This window comes from Trematomus bernacchii, unplaced genomic scaffold (assembly GCF_902827165.1).
Source record: "Trematomus bernacchii unplaced genomic scaffold, fTreBer1.1, whole genome shotgun sequence".
In the NCBI taxonomy this organism is placed as follows: Eukaryota; Metazoa; Chordata; class Actinopteri; order Perciformes; family Nototheniidae; genus Trematomus; species Trematomus bernacchii.
The window spans coordinates 30,104,981-30,124,281 of NW_022987739.1; the positions used below are offsets into that span (position 1 = coordinate 30,104,981).

Here is a 19,301-nt window from a genome sequence, read left to right on the forward strand (position 1 = left end):
TCAGATTTCACGTAGAGCTGTTGAGGGCCGGCCGAGTAGCCATCATCTGAAGTGTGGTGCAGTTTGGACCATTTTCCATTGACTTAAGACACCATTGTGTTTTTTGGCGAGGGATGCGTTGCCATGGAAACGGCATATGATGACATCCCATAATTGGCATAGTGCTGTTGAGGGCCGGACCATTAGCCATCATCTGAAGTCTGGTGCCATTTGGATGATTTTCATAGGAGTAACGGAAACATCGTTTTTTTTGGCGAGGGATGTGTTGTCATGGAAACGGCATACGGTGAGATCTCAGATCTCACATAGAGCTGTTGAGGCATGGACCGGTGACATAAAAGTGAAGATCGGGGGACGATGGAACTGTGCCCATTGGATTTACAGCGACACCGTGTTTAATGGCAAGGGATGCGTTGCCATGGAAACGGCATATGATGACATCCCAGAATTGGCGTAGAGCTGTTGAGGGCCGGACCATTAACTGTCATCTGAAGTCCGGTGCAGTTTGGACCATTTTCCATTGACTTAAGCCAACATTGTGTTTTACGGCGAGGGATGCGTTGCCATAGAAACGACATATGATGACATCCCATAATTGGCGTAGAGCTGTTGAGGGCCGGACCATTAACCGTCATCTGAAGTCTGGTGCAGTTTGGAACCTTTTCCATTGACTTAAGGCAACATTGTGTTTTAATGGCGAGGGATGCGTTGCCATGGAAACGGCATATGATGACATCCCAGAATTGGCGTAGAGCTGTTGAGGGCCGGACCATTAACTGTCATCTGAAGTCTGGTGCAGTTTGGAAGTTTTTCCATTGAGTTAGGACAACACCGTGTTTTATGGCGAGGGATGCGTTGCCATGGCAACAGCCTTTGAGGAAAACTCACTATTGTCATATTGAGGTGTTGAGGGCCGGACCATTAACTGTCATCTGCAGTCTCGTGCCGTTTGGACCATTTTCCATTGATTTAAGACAACATTGTGTTTTACGGCGAGGGATGCGTTGCCATGGAAACGGCATACGGTGAGATCTCAGATTTCACGTAGAGCTGTTGAGGCATGGACCGGTGACATAAAAGTGAAGATCGGGGGACGATGGGACTGTGCCCATTGGATTTACAGCGACACCGTGTTTAATGGCGAGGGATGCGTTGCCATGGAAACGGTATATGATGACATCCCAGAATTGGCGTAGAGCAGTTGAGGGCCGGACCATTAACTGTCATCTGAAGTCTGGTGCAGTTTGGAACCTTTTCCATTGACTTAAGACAACTTTGTGTTTTTCGGTGAGTGATTCGTTGCCATGGAAACGGCATACGGTGAGATCTCAGATTTCACGTAGAGCTGTTGAGGGGCGGACTAGTAGCCATCATCTGAAGTCTGGTGCAGTTTGGACCATTTTCCATTGACTTAAGACAACATTGTGTTTTACGGCGAGGGATGCGTTGCCATGGAAACGGCATACGGTGAGATCTCAGATTTCACGTAGAGCTGTTGGGGCATGGACCGTTGCCATGGTAACGCCATATTAAGTAACATAACATTTGACGTAGAGCTGTTCAGGGCCGCAGTGTTAACCATCATGTGAAGTTTGGTGGCGTTGTGAGCATGTCAGTTTGAGTTATGACATCATCGTATTCCATGGCGTTTGATGGGCCTAGCATCGAGCGAACGCGAACTTTGGCGCCAAATCACGGCTGCGCCGTGCGAAAGAAAAAAACTTCCGTGATAACTTTGAATTGCCCATGTCTCGAGATGCTACCCGACGAATTTCGAGTCGTACGGATAGTCCCTGGGAAAAGATAGATTTTGCGCGTTTTCCCGACGCCAAATTCAAAATGGCCGACTTCCTGTACGTTATTTTATACCCCTCCAAAAGGCTTTTTTGTTCGTCTCCGCACCCTAGATATGCGTAGCGAGTTTCGTTCGTTTACGTGAAAGTTAAAGTTGCCGGCTGTACGTTATAAGCGGAAGTGGGCGTGGCCTACGCCATTTTTAACGTAAAGTTCCGGGACCAATTAAATATAAAAATTTTGCGCACTTCTTGCACCGTTGAATAAGGCTGTTGACACAGCTACAGCCCGTGTGGAGTGCGCACGAAACCCCGTGGGGCAGGCTCTCCCTGCCTGTCCGTAGGCATGTGCAATGCACTCTCAGAGCCAGCCTGCCAGGCGTTTCTTGGACAGAGCTTTCCCGATCACCCCGCCCCCGAAGCACACAAACAGCTGTTCGGTGCGTCTAAGGGCAGCCGTGCGCTCTACATAACATGCTAGCGCACGCACCGGGCAGAGGAGGTGCAGTTTAGCCTCCCTGGCCCCACCATGGGGGGGGAGACTAAAACCCCCTAACTGAATAGCCCTCGACCTGAACGCACTCCTTAGGTTTTTAGGTACAAAGGAGGGGTTCGGTCTAAGTGTCGCGCCGCTCTGGTCACCCCGAATTAGTAAACAACTCGGGTGCACCGACAGAGCAGTTAACTCGGACACTCTTTTGGCTGACGTTAAGGCAAGAAGCAAAGCTGTTTTCCACGACAATGCTTTCAGAGAGGCGAGCTCAAGAGGCTCAAATGGTCCCGAGGCCAGAGCCTCGAGCACTAGGGGCAGGTCCCACTGCGGGGTGTAGACGTGCACTACAGGGCGCAGTCTCCTAACTGTAAAAACCGCAACATCAGTGGTTGACTAAAGGCTGACCTGCCACCAAATCCCTCATGACAGGACGAGATGGCTGCTGCATACACCCTCACTGTGGAATGCGCCAGCCCTCTGTCCACCAATAACTGTAAGAAGGACAAAATAGAGCCTAGCTCACAAGATAGGGGCTCTATTCTCTGCTCCTCACACCATCGCTGGAATCCCAGCCACTTCGGCCTGTAACAGGCTGTGGTGGATCCAGCTCTAGCTGCCTGGATAGACTGAATAACACTGTCAGACAATCCACCCTGTCTCAGCCTGTCCCTCTCAGGAGCCAAGCCTGGAGAGGTTGGCCGAGCGTGGGTAACGCCCCGATTGCACCTGCCTCTTGAGACATCGCCCAGGGCTGGCTCACCTTCATCTGTGTCATTTCCGAGTACCACGGTGCCCCGACGCGATCTGGTGCCACCAGAATGACTGCCAGACGTTCTCGCCTCACTCTCCCCAGGAGAGGGAGAATGAGACGCAGCGGTGGAAAGGCGTATAGCAGCTTCCTTGGCCATGGCTCGTGTGCAAACGCGTCCACCCCCAAAGGCGGGTCGTCGCTCAGGGCCATGGAGAACCACAGGGCACAGTGGCTGTTGCGCCGGCTGGCGAACAGGTCCACTTCTGCTCTCCCGAACTGGGCCCAGACCTGCTTCACCACCTCCGGGTGAAGCACCCACTCGCCTGGCAGGGGGCCGCCCCTGGACATGAGGTCGGCCCCTCTGTTCTCCAGTCCTCACTATGGAAAACAGCATTAACCGGAGTTTTTACAGGCGTAGTGTGTTTTACTAAGGCCCCTGAACGCACCGCCACGCGCCCCTTTACAAGTGCCGGCGTTGCTATAATGCAGCCCCTATCACTATAGTAAACAGCATTATTTGGAGTCTTAGCTTCAGGCATAGAATTTTTTTTTTTTAAAAACGTCGGCCATAATGTCCCTGTACCCGCACCGCACTATAACAGTGCTGCCGGCTGTTTATCACTCTCATCTGCGCACTCCCACTAGCCTCCTCCCTGACGGGAGCTATAGCTGGGGCGGCGAGTGGGGAATTTGTACAGTCATCAACATGTGCAAGTGTATTGTGGAAACAAAGGACACTCAGACTTGGATACAGATCAACACCATCTTTATTTTTAAAGGTCTTAACGGGGATCTGGGCATTAAACAGGGAGGAGGCGGGATTCGCCCTCGCGTCCCCGGTAGAGGGAATCTCTCCCCCCACCGAGGCGCTACCTCTCCCGCTAGTCAACTCCGGGAAGATGGAGCACCCCACCCGGGCGCTCTCTGCTGCTGCGGAGCCCCCGGCTGGGCAGCCCTTCCCCGTGACCGGCGATACGCCGGTTCCACGGGGCGGGCCGTGGAAGTGGAGGGCGCCGCCACTCGGCGCCTCTCCCTCCGTTTCACTGCCACACTGCGCTCCCTCACCTGTGTGGAAACCCGTGGAGGAGCGCGTATCGGGGCCTGAGGAGGGGCCAGCGGTAGCATGCGGCTAAGCTGGACCCTCTCCTCCTCCAGGCGACTGAAACGCTGCGTGACCGAGGAGATCGACCCAAAGAGCCCCTCCGAAGATACGGGGGCTCCGAGGAGATCCTCTCTGTGCTTTTTGGACAGCGCGGTGAGTCCCAGCCACACGTGACGAGACGCCACTGTGGCTAGGGAAATTACCCGCGCTGCTGTGGCGGCCACGCCACAAATCAGATTATTCATCTGACCCACAGCGCGGTCCGGATAACCACTCTCGTCCTGAGGCGAGAGGGCGGGGGCGTCTGCCTGAGGTTTCGTAATCAGGGAGACGCCCAACACGCCACGATTATTGGCCGCAGCCGCCATCTGAGTACCGAGCTTGAACATCTTGTCCAGATATTCCAGGGTGTCTCGGTCCCGGGGCAGCGGGGGCAGAGGGCGTTTACCCTCCGCCCAACCAGCCGCCCGCGGGAGCAGATGGACCGCCAGGCTCTCATCGAGGGGGGGCACATCCGTGTCCGAGCGATCCACCACCTTAATGATACCCGCCATGGCGGCTACCGGGGCCTTCGTTTTTAATGGCTGGTGCCATGTCGCCTCCACACACCGCCATACCTCTGGCAGCTGGGGCGAAACGAAGGTCGGCTGCGCCGGATGCACCGGGCCATAAACCCCCGATCTCAGGCGGTTTACAGGCCTCGGTGGCAGCGGTGGGGGGAGCGGTAAACCTACATGCTCCGCCGCCAGAGTCATCACCGCCGGGAAATCCATCCGCGCAGAGCTGAGAGTTGGACCTCCGGATAGCGAGGCGTCCTCGTCGTCAACCATCGGAACCGGGACCGTCTGGCTCCACGGCAGGGAGAACCGGAACGATGTCCCCTCGCTTCCCGAATCGCCCATGTCCACGACGTCGCGATCCAGCTCCTCCGACTCCTCCTGCGGGGCAATCTTCTCCAGGAAGTGCTGCTCACGATGCTCCCTCGTGTGCCGCGGGATCGCCTGGCAGGCCGAGCACGCCGGCGTCGAGCCCATACCGTTCATCGCGTGGTCGGGCCCCAAACACGTGAAGCAGAGGGGGTGCGGATCGGCTCCCGAAATCAGGTTCGGACAATTCGGGCAGGTCCTATGGTCCAGTACTGGCTCCATACTTTCTCTCTTTTACTTTCACTTCAGATACGTCTTAGTCTTCCGTGGAATCACTTCCGCTTGCTGAAGAGAAAAAGGATGATCGTCAGGAGGCGAGGCCTCCTTTTATACGGTGTGATGCGCGCGCATTCAGGTAGGCCCGCCCTGGGCTGGCTACGTCTATAGAAGTCTCTGTGGGAGAATGCACGCGGGATAAGGTAGTACCCATAGAGTCCAGTAGAGGGCGGAGCCTGTGAGAGATATAACTGTCCCTGAGTCTGGTGGTTTTAGTCCGGATGCTGCGGTACCGCCTGCCAGACGGCAGCAGACAGAACAGTTTGTGGCTGGGGTGATGGGGGTCTTTTATAATCCTGAGGGCTTTCTTTAAGGTTAACCTGGTATTTTTACTCCACTACATTGATTTTAGTTACTTTACAGATTTGGATTAATGATGTGAAATATAAACAACCCTTAAATCAGACTTTAGTTACACCTGAGTAAAATTCAGTGAAGGTGATTCTCAAGTGCCAACAATCAAGCGAGATATTTGGTAGTGGGTGCATGAGAAGATTAAATATTTATCTGCAGATCCCTATAAAGTATATTCATTACTCGTTATTCTATAATCGTTCATTAAAGACTGTATATAATGGCTATTTTGCACATCCCTTTCAAGATTTCAAGATTTTCTAAGGTTTATTGACATATCATATACACAACTACGGTGTAGTTATGCAATGAATGAAAAACTTGGGTCACAGGTTCCTCAACAGTGCATTACAAGACATCTATCGATATCTGTGTACCTCCACCATTAAACATATTCTGCACCTTTCTTATACTATCTACATACATCTTATAAGAGTATAATAAATATGTATAATATCAGTTAAAATAAGTGCTTCAACATAGTTAACATTGCAGGAAAGTTGATTGTCAAGTTCCAAAACAAACCATGCAATATATTAGACGTTAAGTACTTTGTCAGGCTTAATATCTGTAGATACCCCCAAAGCTTTTTTCTTATTTAAAAGAAGACCTTAACCTAAAGTATTCTTTAATGTTTAAATAAAGCCTTATTAGTTTGTCTGTTTTGCACATCCTCCTATCAGGCACTAAACTGTTTTATTGTAGAGATCACTTACAGTATCTTCTTGATATCTTCTATTCTATATTATTTATATCATTGACCTTCCACTTTCCCACTATATTAAGAGTATGTACTCTTAATATTTAAATGTTTTCATCAAATATAACACATTCAAAAGTGCTTTACAGAAATGAAAGACATTAAGAAAAAGGCATTTTAAAACAGTCATTAAAAAGCAACACAATCTACCTGCATTGCAATTACTCTAAACGTGTAATAACGTGCTTTAACCAGTAGGGGGTTTGGGTTAAAAAGCTGTCAAATTTACAGTGTTAACAAAATAAAATATACTGCTGTTTCTGGTTTAGTTTACGACGGATATATTCTGTTATTGTTTTGATATTTGTAACACAAAAGCGATGTAAAAAACCATTCATTACAATGCATTCATGTGATGACTTTCAAAGAGTAAAGCAAGCACTGCTGAATAAAGTATGATTTTATCTTTTACAAAACGTTTTTTTTCCATATGGAATGCAGTTGGAGGTCAACCAATCACAGAGCTTGAGGCAAAGCGGAACAATAGCTGAGGATTCTGGGTAGTGTAGTGTCTTCGGCCATCCTAAACTCTGAACACATATTTGTTTCTCCGAATCGAAGGGGAAAATTACAAAAGCCTTGTACACAATTTAAACCAATCAATGTTGTTTAATTAACAAGGATAATCTGGTGTTTTTGAGTTGATGAGTAGTGCAGATATCACTGTAAAATCAATCGACAGTAAGGAGAATACTTACTTCCGGGTGTAAAATCCTCCGTTATCCAATGGGAATGGACGCTCACATTGCTCTCTGCGTCCGTAATACAATAAAGGGGACATGATCAAATAGGAATATAATTATCTTTTAAATAACGTTAACTAAAGGGAACAATCTATTTGACACAGCTGAAGTTCTGGCCTTCCTTAAAAACGAACTAATTTAATAAAAATCACAGTTGTATTACACACAATGCACTGTTTTTTTAGATCAAAGATTCGTAACTAATGCACCATAATACATTCTGACGAAAAATAAAAATGATTATGAATACAAATAAACTAAAAGAAGCCTCCCGTGAGTTACTACAAGCTATAAAGTAGATTTTAAAAACGTTTTATAGAATAAAAGCTCACTGCTGGACGTTGTAGAAATGCGTGTGTGCACCACGACAAAGGAGCCTCATTCACTTTACATTGGGGTTGTTTGCGTGGTGCAGACACATAAATGTAGCAAAGTTCGTGACTCCACCACGCACTGCGGTGTTAAGGAGTCGTGGTGGAGTCACGCATTCTGGTGAGACCAGGTTGTTTTTTTATTAGGTATTCTGTTGAAAAACATATGTTTATAAAGCATTTAAACTCAGTCTGTTTTTATTAGTTTTATTGTTATATTCTCAAAAGCATTTTCTTATTCTCTCCTGTTTCCTTCTCTTTCAGCAGATAGTGGTCTGCAGGAGGTTTTAGAGGAACATAGGCTCAGTCTGAGGAGGAGATGTGAACGTGTGACTGAAGGAACTGATCAAAGTGAAACCCTCCTCAACAGGATCTTCACTGAGCTCTACATCACACAAGGCCAGAGTGAAGAAGTGAATACCCAACATGAGGTGAGGCAGCTGGAGACAGCTTCCAAGAAAGAGACCCTCCATGACACTCCAATCAAGTGCCAGGACATCTTTAAAGCCTTACCTGACCAACAGACTCTCATCAGAGCGGTCCTGACCAACGGAGTCGCTGGAGTTGGAAAAACCTTCTCAGTGCAGAAGTTCACTCTGGACTGGGCCGAGGGTTTGGAAAACCAAGATGTCAGTCTGGTGATCCTGCTCTCCTTCAGGGAGCTGAACCTGATCAAAGGTGAGCAGTACAGTCTTCTCAGGCTGCTCCATGTTTTCCATCCAACCTTACAGAAGGTCACAGCAGAGCAGCTGGCTGTCTGTAAAGTGCTGCTCATCTTTGACGGCCTGGATGAAAGCAGACTTTCTCTGGACTTCAGAAACAATGAGGTTGTGTCTGATGTCTCACAGAAGTCCTCAGTCAACGTGCTGCTGACAAACCTCATCAGGGGGAAGCTGCTTCCCTCGGCTCTCGTCTGGATAACTTCCAGACCTGCAGCGGCCAATCAGATCCCTCCTGAGTGTGTGGACAGGGTAACAGAAGTACGAGGCTTCGCTGACGCCCAGAAGGAGGAGTACTTCAGGAGGAGATCGAGTGATGAAGACCTGTACAGCAGAATCATCTCTCACATCAAGAGCTCCAGGAGCCTCCACATCATGTGTCTGATCCCAGTCTTCTGCTGGATCACTGCTGCAGTTCTGGACCACATGTTGACTACAGACCAGAGAGGAGAGCTGCCCCAGACCCTCACTGACATGTACTCACACTTCCTGCTGGTCCAGACCAAGAGGAAGAAGCAGAAGTATGAAGAGGGACATGAGACGAGTCCACAGCAGCTGACGGAGGCTGACAGGGAGGTTCTTCTGAAGCTGGGGAGGCTGGCGTTTGAACATCTGGAGAAAGGAAACATCATGTTCTACCAAGAAGACCTGCAGCGCTGTGGCCTTGGTGTCACCGAGGCCTTGGTGCACTCCGGAGTTTGTACAGAGATCTTCAAAAGAGAGAGAGTGATCTTCCAGAAAACAGTATACTGCTTTGTTCATCTGAGCATTCAGGAGTTTCTGGCTGCAGTCTACATGTTCCACTGTTACACCAACAGAGACACAGAGGTACTGAAGGACTTCCTGCAGGGAGACTGGCCCTATGAGAACAGTAAAAACAGTGATCAGGATTACCCATCCCTGGATGTCTTCCTAAAGGGAGCCATGGCGAAATCCCTCAGAAGTAGAAATGGCCACCTGGACCTGTTTGTCCGCTTTCTCCACGGCCTCTCTCTGGAGTCCAACCAGACACTCTTAGGAGGCCTGCTGGGTCGCACAGACAACAGTCCAGAAATCATCCAGAGAGCCATCAGAGGCCAGCTGGGTCGCACAGACAACAGTCCAACATTCATCCAGAGACTCTTAGGAGGGCTGCTGGGTCGCACAGACAACAGACCAGAAACCATCCAGAGAGCCATCAACAACCTGAAGAAGATGAGCAGTGATAATATCTCTCCTGACAGGACCATCAACATCTTCCACTGTCTGACAGAGATGAAGGACCACTCAGTACATCAGGAGATCACAGAGTTCCTGAAGTCAGAGAACAGATCAGAGAAACTCTCTGAGATCCACTGCTCTGCTCTGGCCTACATGCTGCAGATGTCAGAGGAGGTTCTGGATGAGTTGAACCTGAAGAAGTACAACACATCAGAGGAGGGACGACAGAGACTGATTCCAGCTGTGAGGAACTGCAGGAAGGCCAAGTAAGTCCAGATGTGATTAACTTTATAAACTAATGTGGATCAGAAGTTGAATTATTCAAATAAACACTATAACATTTCTGCTGTTTAAATACTGAGAGCAAAATAAACCAACACTGTTCTTCTATTTATTTATAATAATAGTTTAACTGAACCGTTTCTCTCTTCATATTGAGTGATGGAGGCGACATGTCAAACACATGAAGGACTCTAGAGGTTTCTCAGCATGTGATCACACCACACAGCAGGACTTACAGTTAGCAGTTATTATTACTTTCTAGTAGTTTCTTTATCATTAAACACACACACGTTTTTATCAAAATGTATTAGAGTTTAAAATCAGATCTATATCATATCCCACCAATACCAGAGTTATGTCTTAATACTCATATAGTGAGAACATCTGATGGTATTCAGGTTAAAATATTGAAACTTTATTGGCTTGTTAACTGTGTTTGTGTGCACAATACATTTCCAGATGCTCAGAGAAGCCAAAACATCCATCATTCACATCTAAATATTAATTAACATTTAAATATGTACATCTCTAATATTGTCACGTGATTTATTTAATTTCTGTTTCTTTGGTAACAGTCAGTGACAGCAGGAGCACAGACATGTGATCAGATCACACTGACAACACATTACACTCTATTATCATATATTATTATATATAAAATGGACTAACAGCAAATCTCAATCAGAACATATGTCAAATATTTGTTTCATCAAATGCTTGAGGTCACATGTTGTAATATATGTGTTATTATAGACTTACTGACTGTAGACTCTCAGAGACTCACTGTGAAGTCGTGGCCTCAGCACTGAAGTCTGACCCCTCCCATCTGAGAGATCTGATCCTGAGTGGCAACCCTATGAAGCATTCAGGAGTGGAGCTGCTGAGTTCTGGACTAAAGAGTCCAAACTGCAGGCTGGAGGCTCTCAGGTCAGTTCACTGACTGAACTTCATCTCTTTGTATTTATCATTTTCTGAATTTGAAAAAAATACATTACAATTATTTTTCCATTTTTGCTAAAGACTGAATATTGATCAGAATAACAAAGAGAAGGTGAATGTGTGAGGGAGAGAGTTTGAGCTTCCACAGACTCACTCTGTGCTCCATGAGTCAGTGGAGATGCTGTCAGTACTGATGAGCTGTGAGGGAGATGAAGGAGTTGTTCAACATCTGATCAAAGTTAAAGTTCCAGATTATCAATGGATTGTTTCTACATCATCTCTGAGATTAAAGGTCTCCTATCATGCAAAAGTCACTTTGTGATGTCTTCTCTACATCACCATGTGTCCCCGGTGTCAGGAGACTCACAAAGTGTCAGGAAACAAACCCCTCTCTCTTTTCCTCCGTACCCACATCTCTAAAAACGGGGGAACAACGGAGCTGATCCAGATTTGCTGCGTCATGACGGCATTACTAAATTGTGGGCGGGCTTTACACCAACGGGCCAATCAGAAACGTTGCTGTCAGAAACAATGAGACGTGTTCTGGAAGTAATATGGTCTGTGTTTACATTAGCATGGCTAACACTCAGAGCTAACCTGTACTGGAGAGAGCAGAGGTGGGACCAAGTCATTGTTTTGCAAGTCCGAGTCAAGTCTCAAGTCTTTGCGCTCAAGTCCGAGTCAAGTCTCAAGTCAGGATGGGAAAGTTCAAGTCAAGTCCAAGTCCTAAACTTTGACAAAACGAGTCTTAAACAAGTCCTTATGTGCTTTTCAACAAATGTAATGACATCGATCAACAGAATAATACTTAATAATCAAACTGCTCTTTATTAGTCACATTAATAATTTAATAATCCATTTTCTTTCTGCTGGTAAAGTAACGTGTTTTTCTTCTATTGTAAGAGGGATCAGTAAGGTAATGCTACCGTGAAGGTTTGATTCAGAAGGAGTTTAATGTATAAGATCCCTGATGTTGAGGTAACCAGAATGTTTATTTCCACTGTGTACAGCATGTTATAAGGGACCCACAATCTATCTTTATGCAAGGGATAATGTGCAGCGAGGCGTCTCTATGGGGAAAAGAACACCTGAATCTAGATCCCTCTGCAGGTGGTACTTTAACTATATTTTGATGCTAATACTTTTGTACTTTTACTTGTAACATTTTGAATGCAGGATCTTTTATTGTAACCGAGTATTCCTACACTCTGGTACTGTTACTCAAGTACAAGATCTGAACTTCTCCCACCTCTGGCAATAAATCCTGAGTGGTTACCAAAATAAAAAACCCTGCTCTGAAGGTTATTTTCATTTTACAAATCCTGCACTCAGCTTTGCTTTCTCCAATATCATTGAAATGCAGCCAGATGCTGCTCCTTTTTTCGGTTTTCGCAAATTTCTTGACTTCTTCCGACGCGCTTGCATTTAAATCCGGCTCCCCGTCTCCCCGTCGCTCTGTGTAGCTGGCCTGTACCACTACACCTGCTGTCTTTGGAGCGTCTGCCCCCCACCCTTCTTTCACATAATGGTATGATCCTAGTGTGTCCTCGCATATGATTGGCCGCATGGTGGCTCAGCAAAATAAAGTCCCGCCCCTGCCTGCATGGATTCTCAGCAAGAGTTGCAGCGGCTGAAGATTCTGCTTTCCCCGACGGGAGTCTGCTCTTCTAGCGGCATCTCGCGATCGGCGTGTTGGAGACCCCTGAATTAAATTATCAAGTCACCTCAAGTCAGAAGGCTCAAGTCCAAGTCAAGTCCCGAGTCATTGGTGATCAAGTCCAAGTCGAGTCGCAAGTGTTTTGTGATTTTGTCAAGTCGAGTCCAAAGTCATCAAATTGGTAACTCGAGTCTGACTCGAGTCCAAGTCATGTGACTCGAGTCCACACCTCTGGGAGAGAGCATATGTAAAGAAGCAGGAAATAAAAAGGAACTCACCTTGTGGTAAACCTGAGAGAGAGAAAGAGTTTGAGCTCCATAGAGTGGCGAAGTCACGCCCATCTACTTCCGCCCCATGGGACCTTAATTCGAAAAAATAATGTGTTGAAGTCAATGGAGAGAGAAAACGTATCTTTCGATCCCGTTTGAATTGTGCCACGAATTACACATATGATGTTTGTCAATCTTAAAAAATCATTTCCATGTCAAAAAAGTCACAGTTTGTCCTAAAACTGTTGAAATATAAGACTATGAAAAATACGCAACTAGAAAGACTACAAATCCCAGAGTCGCGTAAGTGATGTCACAATTGTTTTCCTCCACTAAGAGATAGCTAAGATCAGCGCCATATAGATAGAATCTATCTATATGGCGCTGGCTAAGATAAGATAACTTTAACAAGATGACTGTGTGCTTAGTACCAGGTTGTTATCATACCAGCAATGGGTCTTGCTCGTTCTTTCGCTTCCCGTCTGATGAAAGTACTAGGAGTGTCTGGATCAAGCTAGCTAGTAGCTAGCACGTTAGTTAGCATTACAGCCTTGTCATTTGTATTAGCCTTAACATGAAGTAACATTAAGTAACCCAAAATGTTAAACAGTAAGAGTAGTAGTCATATTTCGTTAACCCTTTGAAGAGTACTGTCACACCGGTGTGATCATTCTATAATACACAATTTAAGCCCGGGGGAGAAATGCTAACGCTAACGCTAGCGATCTTCTCTACTTCATGCTATCTGCACAAATGGTTGACATTAAACATTACAAAGACCAGGCAGTTCAGAGAGAATCAAAGGAAGGCAGGCAGCTTTGCATGACTTTCTTCAGGACGTGTTTCATTGTGGTGATAGTGAGGGTAGTCAATCGTTTTGTTGACAAGACAGTAGTGACGGCCATCTTGGTGACGTGTGTTGTTCTGTGAGACCAGAGATGTAGTTCATTGAGCGTTTCACACAAACAAATGTGTTACTTCACAGTTTTACGACACATTTTTTTTTTTTGACTTGCAAAATTATCTTTTAAATTGACAAACATCATATGTGGAATTCGTGGCACAATTCAAACGGGATCGAAAGATAATCTTTCTCTCTCCATTGACTTCAATACATAATTTTTCCGAAATAAGGTCCCATGGAGGTCCACCGGAAGGGGAGGGACTTCGCCACTCTACTACTATAACTATACTATACTGTTTCAGAGATAATCCTTGATGTTGTTTGGAACATGATATGGAGTTTCATCACGGCAGCATTTAGCTGAGTTTCTGCTGGTAGAATTCTGAGCAGGCATTAGCTCCACCTCCTTTTTTTTTTTCAAGCTATGGACCCGAACCTGCTCTTCCCTAACAGCTGGAACAGAGGGATATGAGGGATTTCTAAAATGCATGATCTGTTTGGTATTTTGAGCAAAACACATCATAGACATGTTTTTATATATTTGTATATATCTGAGACCCATAATATATGCCTAAAGATAGCCTGATAGGAGACCTTTAAAACCCTGTTTAACTCTGAACAGATTATTAAACCTGGAGTTATTTCAAACAGGAACATTGTTTTCTAAAGTTACATCATGTTTTCTTTATTCAGACTGAGGAGCTGCAGTTTGTCAGAGATCAGCTGTTCTGCTCTGATCTCAGCTCTGAAGTCCAACCCCTCTCATCTGAGATATCTGAACCTGAGTTACAACGTTCTGAAGGATTCAGGAGTGGAGCTGCTGAGAGATCTTCTGGAGAGTCCAGACTGCAGACTGGAGACTCTCAGGTCAGTTCACTGACTCTCTGTTACTGCTGGAGATCTCATGTTTCATTAGTTATTCAACCTGATTCTTCACATAATTAACTTACATCTATAAAGTTGTAAATGTTCTTTTATTCATACTTTCATTTGTAGGTACTAAAGTAAGAACTGCAGAGATAAATGTTGACTGATTCTTAAAGGAACTGTAATAGATGTTAGTTGTAAAAAGTAAATCTATGTTTTTAATATTTAGTAAACGATAACGTCTGAATAAAGTTCATCTGAAGTAATATTAGTTTTACAGGATAAAGTTAACTTTCTGAAGAAGACATATGTTTTTGTTCCCATTCATTTCAATGTTGAGTAACACATCTGATTATAAACTGATTTGTATCCTCATCATGTTTTCTTTATTCAGACTGATGGACTGCAGTTTGTCAGAGATCAGCTGTTCTGCTCTGGCCTCAGCTCTGAAGTCCAACCCCTCTCATCTGAGAGATCTGGACCTGAGTCTCAACTATCTGAAGGATTCAGGAGTGGAGCTGCTGAGAGATCTTCTGGAGTATCCAGACTGCAGACTGGAGACTCTCAGGTCAGTTCACTGACTCTCTGTTACTGCTGGAGATCTCATGTTTCATTAGTTATTCAACCTGATTCTTCTACATAATTAACTTACATCTATAAAGTTGTAAATGTTCTTTTATTCATACTTTCATTTGTAGGTACTAAAGTAAGAACTGCAGAGATAAATGTTGACTGATTCTTAAAGGAACTGTAATAGATGTTAGTTGTTAAAAGCAAATCTATGTTTTTAATATTTAGTAAACGATAACGTCTGAATAAAGTTCATCTGAAGTAATATTAGTTTTACAGGATAAAGTTGACTTTCTGAAGAAGACATGTTTTTGTTCCCGTTCATTTCAATGTTGAGTGACACATCTGATTATAAACTGATTTGTATCCTCATCATGTTTTCTTTATTCAGACTGAGGAGCTGCAGTTTGTCAGAGATCAGCTGTTCTGCTCTGGCCTCAGCTCTGAAGTCCAACATCCATCTGAGAGAGCTAGACCTGAGAGGCAACAAGCTGAAGGGTTCAGAGAAGCTGCTGAGAGATCTTCTGAAGAGTCCAGACTGCAGTCTGGAGACCCTCAGGTCAGTAAGGGGTCTCTGCTGGTTCAGCAGTATTGTATGAACCACAGGGAGGTGTTTCTCTCACTGGGGAAACAGATCAGTGATGTTACCCACTGACTGCAGGCTCTTTCATTCTTCCATCAACTATAGAAGGCCAGCTGAACATGCAAAGCCACACTTTAGTAATCAACTCTCTAACAGACATATGGGGTTTTACAGAAGAGTGGGAAAGGTAGTCTGTTCTTATGGGATGTTTTTAGTTTCTAGACCAGGGGTGTCCAAACTGCGGCCCGGGGGCCAAATGAGGCTCTCGGAATCGGCCCTCAGCAAATTCTGAAAGTATAATGAAATATGGCCCACAAATGAAACTTGTGCTTGTCTTGTCTTGTATTGTACTGCTTAAATATATATGTACACGTATATTACACAGTAGTATTCATGTGTTAATAAGAGCCCACCTTTAAAATAAATGCAGTCAATTAAAGCTGAAAACATGTTCTAACAAATCTAACTTGATAAGAAAAAAGCCCAATAACTTATTGTTATAACAAGCGTGAAATAAACCCTTCATATTTCCTGTAATTATAATCAATCTGAAGCTCCTGTTTAAAGGAATGAGCTGCTGACAGAATAAAGTAAACCCTCTGGAGAGCTGGGAGCTGTTTTGTTTCTTAAAGCATCTTCAAGTAACAAGCATCCTTTACCTTCATTTGATTGAGTTTCCTGACTTATAACTGAACTTATGAGGCAGTAAACCTCTAGAGAGCGGCCCAGACCTTTATATATTTTTCTGTATGTGGCCCTCGGTGAAAAAGGTTTGGACCCCCCTGTTCTAGAACAATGACTGGTTACTTCCTGTAATGCAGCTGAGAGCTGTGGCAGGCAGTCGTAGTGTTTGCAGAGAAGATATGATGGGATGTAAAGCATGAGATCAGGACTCTGAAGCTGACTCAAAGAACAAACACTTATTTTAAACTGGATCTTAAACTGTTGGATTGTGTTCATCTCTACAGGATCGGAAGATGGGTTGATGAGACGATCAGAGCCAAGATCCAGAAGACCTGTGAGTACTGAAACCATATCCTCCATTCATCAAGATATGAAACTCTTTAATGGAGCATGACCTCAGAGGAAAACAACACTCTTCTTTCTCTCTTCATCATTTTAGCTGTTTCTCTTAGTTTTATCATCATCATTATTTTCTCTCTCTCTCCTTCTCCTCTCAGGTGACAGGAAGTGAAGACACACAGAAAGGTGAGAGGTCGTACCGTGTGAAGTTTATTTATTGAGGTTTCAACACGTTTTTCTGGTGTTCCAGACAAATCTGCAAGCTCAGGTTTTATGTGTTCTCAGTTTATTCATCACGGGGCGAGTTTGAGACGTGAAGAGGAGCGTGGAGGCATTTTGGAAAATAAAGAAGAAGGCTGCAGCTGATGAGAGACTTCCTGTTAGCTCTCCTCAATATCAAATGAACAAAAACAATCAATTGTACTTAAAGCTTTTCTTCAGAAGAAAGATGTGTTGCACATACACCTGCTGCTGCCTACCACCACCTCCCACCCATCCCGGCACCAAAGAGGAGACTCCATCGACCCCAGATACCCCAACTCACTCTTCTTCAGGTTAGCTTGGAGCCCCGCCTTTACCTGCCCCAACATCTCACTTTGAACGATGTAGTCATCCGGATATCTGCATACTGAGAGTGGGACGCAGGACCCGGTCAATGAGCTGCTGGAAGGGGGTCCACTGGACTGGAGGGGCGCTTGGATCTGGTGATGCCTTGCTCTTCCTGAAAGGGGAGGACACCTATCTGCCATAGTTTCTCCACCTGACGACTGAGTTCGGCATCGGGGGTTCCAGTTGGGATGAAGAGACTCTGGGGGGCATCCGATGGCCCTTGGAGTGTCCAACCTAATGATAATAATAAGAATAATAATAATGCATTTGATTTGTAAAGCACCTTTCATTGCTAAAAGTAATCTCAAAGTGCTACAAGGGGCATAATATACTTTTTTTTTTTTAAAGAAACACAAGTTTAATAAAAGGCTTTAAAAAAAGAAAGGTTTTTAGGCTCTTCTTAAAGGAGTCAGTGGTCTGTGGAGTCCTCAGTTTGTCTGGGAGGGAATTCCACAGGTGAACAGAAAGCCCCCCCATGGTGCGGAGTTTGGTCCTGGGGGGGGAAGCAGATGGTTGGTTGTAGAATGGAGGTTGCGTGTGGAGGTTTGTGAGGAGAGTAGTTCCTTGAGGTATGAAGCAGCGTTCCCGTGGATGCTCTGATGGGTGAGGAGTGAGATCTTGTATTTGAACCTAGCTGGAGGGCTATTGGTGCCCCCTGTGGACCCAAAGAGACTCTTTTGGTTGGGGTAATGAGGTGAACGTTATCTGCACCTATTAGTAGGAGAGGCTGCACTTTGGAAAAGAGGGAAGGGGAAGGCCTTGTAGGCGGAGATAGTGTTTCTTGAGTTCATCCACAGGATAACTCTAGTCCACAAGTGAAAGTCTGTCAGAGGTGAATGTGTCTTTGAGGAGGAATGTTTTCTTGGGATTGAAAGAGGGTGATATCTCAAAGGTCACTGAGGCTCCATTTCAGAATAATATATATGATATGTTTTATAATGATTGATCATTAAAGTGTTCTCAAAGCTGGTAAAGGTGCAGCTAGTTTGAATGACTTTGTATAGTGCAGGGTAGTGTTGAGATCTCCATATTAGGTTGAATAATTAAAACGAAAGTTAATTATAATCAAATATAATCAATTATATTCTTGTATAACCCACAATGAAAATGCTTCATATTTTATGATTTTCTATGTTTACAGTTTAAACAAAACACAAGTGGTTTGTTAAATTGAGTGTGTAAGGCCTATTATGGTTTATGGGTGTCACTGATAAGAGAGGAGAGACAGTTTCTTCCCTCTTCCCTCACAGCAGTACACAGGGAGGGGGCCTCCTGACTTAAGGAGAAATACACTTTTAAATGTCACAACCTAATTGGGCAGTTGAAGTTACAATTTAGTGTAATAAATGTTTAAACTATGAATTAAGGTTTCAGATTAGAAAATGACCCCAGCATGATATGTTTAGTATGATTGTAATGTTGTAACGAGAGAAGGTAAAAACCCTGTATACGTGTGGACCAATTTTTCTTCAAATAAACTGATCCCACCTTTTGAATTGGGACAACTTAAAAGACATCTGCGCTCTCCTCTCCTGCTTGAAAGGTAAGATTGCACACTGCCACACTCACACTTAGGTAGGGCCACACCTCACTACTGATACCAAAATCCTTCGGGATCGCTTAAACAGATTTAGCGGGTCGTCTGAATTGAAACAGCAGTTAATTGAACCTGGTTCTTCAGGAGTTAATAGAGGTGAGATCTTGCTGACGTTGGTGGATCTGAGCCAAGCAGTAAACGTACATAGACTCAATAACTTCTGTTAGGTCAATTAGTAGGTCTGAGTAATTTGCCGGAATAAATTATCAGCTCTCCCGACTCCCAACAAAGGGGAGGACACCTATCTGCCATAGTTTCTCCACCTGACGACTGAGTTCGGCATCGGGGGTTCAAGTTGGGGTGAAGAGAATCTGGGGGGCATCCGATGGCTCCTGAATAGGGGGGGTCCTTGGAGTGTCCAACCTAATGATAATAATAATAATAATAATAATAATAATAATAATGCATTTTATTTGTAAAGCACCTTTCATTGCTAAAAGTAATCTCAAAGTGCTACAAGGGGCATAATATACTTTTTTCTTTTTTTTTAAAGAAACACAAGTTTAATAAAAG

The 19,301-nt window shown here is 44.9% G+C and overlaps 1 protein-coding gene and 1 long non-coding RNA gene across 3 annotated transcripts; both read left to right on the top strand.

Annotated features, from left to right (window-relative positions):
* Window positions 1-4,691: 4,691 nt before the first annotated feature.
* Window positions 4,692-14,552, top strand: LOC117495532 (protein NLRC3-like). The gene is made up of 6 exons (XM_034146808.1): window positions 4,692-4,726; window positions 4,826-5,261; window positions 7,851-9,341; window positions 9,450-9,754; window positions 10,524-10,697; window positions 14,233-14,552. The coding sequence occupies exons 1-6, from the start codon at window positions 4,692-4,694 to the stop codon at window positions 14,417-14,419; spliced, it is 2,628 nt and encodes an 875-aa protein (XP_034002699.1). The 3' UTR covers window positions 14,420-14,552.
* A 404-nt stretch (window positions 14,553-14,956) lies between these two features.
* Window positions 14,957-17,046, top strand: LOC117496080. 2 transcript variants are annotated; one of them, XR_004557238.1, is made up of 5 exons: window positions 14,957-14,974; window positions 15,368-15,535; window positions 16,528-16,577; window positions 16,741-16,768; window positions 16,868-17,046. It is a non-coding gene; the product is annotated as an uncharacterized LOC117496080 (long non-coding RNA). The 2 variants fall into 2 exon arrangements; XR_004557237.1 differs by lacking the exons at window positions 14,957-14,974; window positions 15,368-15,535 and having other exon boundaries at window positions 16,451-16,577.
* Window positions 17,047-19,301: the final 2,255 nt, after the last annotated feature.